Source organism: Artibeus jamaicensis, unplaced genomic scaffold (genome assembly GCF_021234435.1).
Source record: "Artibeus jamaicensis isolate MK-2021 breed Jamaican fruit bat unplaced genomic scaffold, CSHL_Jam_final contig_511, whole genome shotgun sequence".
NCBI lineage: Eukaryota > Metazoa > Chordata > Mammalia > Chiroptera > Phyllostomidae > Artibeus > Artibeus jamaicensis.
This window is the reverse complement of record NW_026521866.1, coordinates 3,171,023-3,177,148: the sequence shown is the minus strand read 5'-3', so window position 1 is coordinate 3,177,148 and position 6,126 is coordinate 3,171,023. Positions and strand designations below refer to the sequence as shown.

General features: G+C 42.2%; 1 protein-coding gene across 3 annotated transcripts in view; it reads right to left on the bottom strand.

Moving 5' to 3' along the window:
• Positions 1-6,126, bottom strand: part of GNAL (G protein subunit alpha L) — a 163,460-nt gene that overhangs the window by 3,205 nt on the left and 154,129 nt on the right. For all 3 annotated transcript variants that reach the window (XM_053668810.1, XM_037147977.2, XM_037147978.2), the window contains 2 exons: positions 5,718-5,848; positions 3,283-3,350 (listed from right to left, as the gene is read on the bottom strand). In XM_053668810.1, the coding sequence (XP_053524785.1) occupies positions 3,283-3,350; positions 5,718-5,848 (199 nt within the window). The remainder of the gene's footprint in view (positions 1-3,282; positions 3,351-5,717; positions 5,849-6,126) is intronic.

Genomic DNA, 6,126 nt, shown 5'->3' with positions numbered 1-6,126 from the left:
ACTGATGTTTAGTTTTATTTAATTTTAATTTAAATATCCACACATGACTAGTGGTTCTGTATGGGTATAACCTCAGCCACGTTGCTTCTTCCTCCACACAGACCTTTAGCATTTCCTAGGGTGTCCCCGGGTTAAGTACTCGGTGGCCAAATAACTGAGAAACACTGAGTTAAACATCATCAGTCATGATTCGTGAGGACATCTTGGAGTGACGTGCTCGTTTGCATTGTGAAGCTAAGTGGGGCAGTGTGGAGAGGGGCTGTCATGGGCTAAATTATGTCCCCCTCCCCCACTCACATGTTTAAGTCCTAACATTCAGCACCTCAGAGTGTGACTGTATTTGGAGATAGGGTCTTTAAAAAGGTAATTGAATTAAAATGAGTTCATTATGGTGGGTGCTAATCAGTAAAATGGGTGTCCTTAGGAGATAAGGACAGACACAGAGGGAAGACCATTTGAGGACTCGCAGGGCAAAGGTGAAAATCTACAAGCTCAGTAAGAGGGCTCAGGAGAAATCAACCCTTCTCACACCCTGACTTTAGACTTCCAGCTTCCAGAACAATGAGAAATAAATTTTCTTTGTCTAAGCGAGCTAGTCTATAGGACTTTGTTATGGCAGCCCTGGCAGACTGATGCAGGGGTCATCTGGAGCTTTCTTCATAGGTGCCCACGGGAATCACCAATGTCCTCTTGTTACTCCACTCCCACCCCCTATTTTTCTGCAAAGCAGCTCAGGAGTCAGCTGTTGGAGAAATACTGGGGCTCTGCAAGGGTGTTGTGCAAATGTTCATCGGGTTATGAAAAGCCTAAAAGAAGAGACGTTTGTAGCAGTAGTTGGTCTTCTCTTGAGCAATTAAAAGTTTGCTTTTAAGTTAAGGACACCAAAGTCTGTAAGTTACATATCTTTTTAGCCCTAAAACACAAGGTGAGGTGTGTGGCACAAGGAGAGTAAGTGCATAGTGAATGAATGAAAAGAGGCTTTCTTCTGCAACAGTGTGACCAGTTCCTCCCTGGCTGGAAAGGAATGGAGTTATTACAAAGGTTGTCACAGTTTGCAAATTTTAAACAGTTTAAATCTCTAAAGAAGCTAATTTTCATTAAAAATAATATGAATAAGTTTGTCAAGGAAAACTGGGCAGCTCCAGAGTCTGCTTGGCTGGGTCACCTAGCTGCTGCCTTATTTTCTGAGGCCCTTTCTTAGGAGATAATGGTCAAGGTGAAAAAAATCTGAGATGATCTGGTAAAATATGAGGAAGACAGCTCAGAAAACATGCAGGTTTCTAACATACTAAGAGTATCTGGACACAGAGTCGTGACTATACACTTACTACCTTTTGCTTTAAAAGGTTTGGCAACACTGGCCTTGGAAGAGACTCTCTGGTCCAGGTCTGGGCTGGGGCTTGTAGGTGGTTTCCAGTTTGAGGGACAGACCTGGTTGACTATGACTGGGGGGTGTTGGGGGCTGACTCCCTGGCCCTCCTTCCTTCTGTTTCTTTCTGTTCTAAGATCCTCCCGTTCTAAGATTTTCTAAGATTTTCTCTGTGGGAAGAAATGACCTTGCCTGAGACAAACCTCCTGGTGGTCAGTCCCCTCCTCACGTAGTGACATTTAAGGAAAACGCTCAGACAGCACAGGGCCCCTTCTCGTAGAAGGGTTCCTTTCCTTGTGCCCTCTCCCTTCTCAGCCCCCCCTTTACCCCCCTAAAGGACAGATCCTCTCCCTGTACCTCTCTTTCTTCTTTTATAACCTTTATTCCCCACCCTCTCTTGGGGCCTTGTGTTACCAAAAGTATCTTTTCACCTAAGATTTGCTCTTGTCCAGATTAAATCCTAATAAATAACCAATTTTGCAATCCACTCTGGATGCCTTCTAAGTCTGGGGCTGGGGGTTCCAACTCAAAATTTCTTGGATGACTCACTGCCCCAGGCAAATCCTACAATAAAAAAATGTAAGCTGATGCCTCCCATGCCTTTATTTCCCTGATTTGCAAACTGTATACAAGCCAGGTCTGTCCACTGTTAGAGAAGAAAAGATTTCTGCCCAAGGACTGAATGGTGGGGGCATGACCATTCATATTCTATTTCTAATCTTTATCTAAATGCCCAATGTGCACACTCGATTATTGTGTCATTCTCATTAGAATAGCATTTGTGGAACACTTTTTAATGCGTTTTTATATATTATAGTCTTGCAAGATACTCCTTAAGAAAAGAAATCTCGAATCTACTAGAAGCTCATTTCCCTGAGTGAAGAGACTCACAAAATGCATTAGCACAGCAAAGGTTCCTAGAAGTCTGACAACAGAGAAACTTGTCGTACTTTATTTAACACAGCACTTCCCAGATGGAGTCATTACACAGCCCTTTCCCAGCAGCTTAACCTGTTACTTCCAGGGACACTTGTTCCTCAGATCTCACCTTGGGACTTGGTTTCTTACCCTTGTTACTTTCTCACTCAGTATAGGATTCAAGAGGCAAAAGGCAGCATCGTGAAAGGAGGGTAGAGAAGCGGTTTCCAGGGCTTGTTGTGGTGAGGATCTGATTCCCATGGAAAGGCCCGCCTCCATGGGCCATGGGCCCGCCTCCTGGACCATCCCTGCTGCAGACTGGTCTGACTTCCAGTTCTGCACAATGGACATGTGCCAAATGCTGTCTGGGTATGACTAGAACATGGTCTTGGCTAAGTCTTGGCATCTGTTAGTTTCCAGCTAGTGAAAATTTGTAGCCAGTTATACACTGTGGCTTATTCAAATGAAAAAAAAAATAGATAAGGCAAATATGGTAAAATTTTACCAGTTGGTCATTTTGGGTGAAGAGTTTATAGTAGTTATTTATATATAATTCTCACTTTTTATGTAAGTTTAAAATAATCTTGAAATAGAAAGTAAAAAAAAAAGTCTGATTCTGAGCATGTCCATTTTCACATTAATTTTAGCCTCTCTGTGTTCAATGGAAGACAAAGGATTAAAGGAGGACCCTGCATGGGGGCTGGTATTTCAGACTCTGCTGAAAGACTCTCCATTTTGGAAAATACAGCAAGCAAAAGGGTCTAGCTTGTCTTCATGCCATTCTTGCTTGTTAGTTGTGTTGACCTGAGGTGAGACATGTAATGTCTCTGAACCTCAATGTGCTCAGTGATGAGATAAAGTAACAATACTCCTCTCATTTCTCATAACTTGAGGCAAGATTAAATGAGATCATGAAAGGGTAAGTAATTTGCAAATTGCAAAGAACAATATAACTCTATGGCTGTAGGAAAACAAAGATTAATAAAATTGCTTACCAAGAACAGATCTCTTATAAAGAACTTGGCTCTTGTAACTTTGGGATCTTCTCCTGCATCTGGTGTTGCTGTAGAAAGTACAAATGGAATTTTAATTAAGTAATGTGGACCAGAGATACAACTCTGGAAAATATAAAATGAGTTACAAAGTTGGATAGCAGTACACTTATAGCATTAAAAGGCATACAGCTAAAATGGCAAAAAGCTAAAATGTCACTTTCATTTTTCTTTTCTCCTTTCAAATCATTTTAATAGTTATAACTCTCATAAAACTTTCTTTTTTGGTGGTGGGGAGATAACTTCCACTCAAATAAAATGAAAGCATTTCATTAAACACTGGCTAGGCCCACAGCTGCCTTCACCTTCAGCACTCTGGAGGAGAGAAGACCCAGAAGTCTCCAGGAGCTGGGTGCCAGGCCTGTGGCTGTGACTTCAGCAATGGCTCTGCTCATCTGGACTGTGGGGCTGCATTCTCATTCTACTTGGCTTGTTCTTAGAAAAACCCTCTCTTATTATTCCTACTACAGACTGTGGCTTCTGTAGCCCCTAATTAAAATCAACTGTGGTGACCACTCTGCTCTAGACCCTTTAGAGCTTTTCTCCCATGCACATTCTAAGTTCATGGAATCATCATTCAATAGTTTCTGTGGCCCTGTGAAATTTATTTTCCTAAACTCTAGGCTCCAAGTCAGCTTGTTTTCATCACTCTCTTTCCTTCTCTTTTATAACTGCTGTGGTACTGGGGAGCTCTGCAGTTGCTGAGTCATCCCCGACCTGGAGGCCTGCCATGTTTGGCCAGGACAGGTGCCTGGGCAGGCCCAGTGCAGAGGGGAGAGAGTGAGCAGGAGAGGAACACAGGGTAACTGAGTGTGTGTAGGGTAAGATCACAATGTCACAAAATGTGGGCAGGAGGAGGAGCACAGCATAACCAAGGTTGAGGGGAACAGTGTCACTGAGAGTGTGGGGGAGTACACAGTGTGACTGAGTGTGGGGGGAGGAGCACAGTGTCACTGAGTGTGGCAGGGAGGAACACACTGTCACTGAGCGTGGTGGGGAGAAGCACAGCATTGCTGAGAGTAGGAGAGTGAAGCTTTTACTATTTCCTAGACAGGTCAGTTTGGGCCTCAGCCTGTGGTAAGATTAAGTCAGTGTTAGTAGGGATCATAAGCATGGTGTGATTGTGTTTCAGAAAGGTGACTTTTCAGAACTTCAGAGAGTTTTCTGGAAAGCTGAGTGACCAGAGTCAGGGAACTGGGGCTACAAGCTGCATTGACTTGATCCATAGCTGGGAAGAGGGGAATGAGGGTCAGGACCAAGGCTATGAGGGAGAAAAAAAAAAGGAAGACTATGTTATCATAGATGGCATTTAGGAAGTAATCTCCACAGAGCTTGAGTATTGATTGGTTAGGTGAGGGAATAGGGGTGGGGAGACTGGTGTCTGGGAAAGTTAGAGTTAGTTGCTGAGAGACAGATAATCCAGTAACAGAGAGGGCAACACAAGGGGTGTTCTGAAGATTTTCCTCAGGCAGATGGCACGTTACCTTAGCCTTGGAAAGCACACCCCTAGGCTGTCTAAGGTTAGTGCAGAGGCTGATGAATTTTCTTAACTTCTTTATGGAAGTTTCTAGGCAAGTTCCTTTCATTGTACTTGATCTAGTTTGGGACTCAAATTTAAGACGTGGTATTATTTTGCTATAAGCAAATCTGTTCTACAAGAGCCTGGTTGCCCAGTGTCTACTCAAAACTGAAGAACAGCAATTGGAAATGGGGTTATCAACTCTGCCAGGGTTTGCCTGGACAGGACCTTCTTGGCTTTAGCAATGAAAATCCCAGGGCCCAGGAATACCCACAGATGGTTGATCTCCCTGAGAAGTGACCAATGTCTAGCTAAAGTCATCCCTGGAGAAAAGAAATGTAAACATGGTGACTGAAATCACAGGCTTCAAAGTAAAGGGTTCAAAACCTGCCTTGTCCTCACAGGTTCTACCTGACTGACTTTGAACAATTGACTTTACCTCTCTCAGTCCCATTTTCCACAAGAAAACACAATAATAGAAACTCTCACATAGGGTTATGGTGAGGGTTCAGTGTGAAGGTCAATGTAAAGGATTGCCCAGTTCACAGCAGTCCTAATTGAGGTACCAAGAGGTAGAATTTATCCCAACTAGTGACATACTCACACCTAAAACTGCCCTTTCTCCAACTGGACAGTTTAAATGGAAAGTCAAACTCTGAAATTTTTACAAATGGAATCCTACATAGGATATTTTAATATTCTCCTACTTGAAGTGGGGCAGTTTTTTAGAGGATTGATTTTAATTAACTGAGTTTTCTAGATTCACCTGAACTGTTTGAATTATAGTTACAGGGCTATTGAAAGAACAATTAAGTCTTTTCCTTAATCAGGAACAAACAAGTTTGTTTTGAACTCTTACCATCTTCAGGAACAGTATAATTTGCATACTCTGGGAAATAATCTTCAATTTTTGATTTCCCTGCCAAGACTTTTTCTGCCAGCATATCTTGTTTGTTTAAGAACAAGATTATAGAAATGGTCCGTAACCACCTGAAAAGGAGATATAAATATACAAATTTCACATCCTCTGTATGGGCAAGTACATCTAACATAGGAGGAATTTAGTGAAAAGGACAACATTGCCACCTTCCTGGTGATATATAGGATTTCGCATTATTTAATACACCAATATCTTGGTCCCCCACTCCATCTATAAGAAAGATATTCTTATCATGATAAATAAACATAGGAGTTGATTTAGCAGTGTAGCACTTTCTAACTTATCTTCACTAAACACGTAAATTTAATGGTACCAAAGCTAAGGTTTA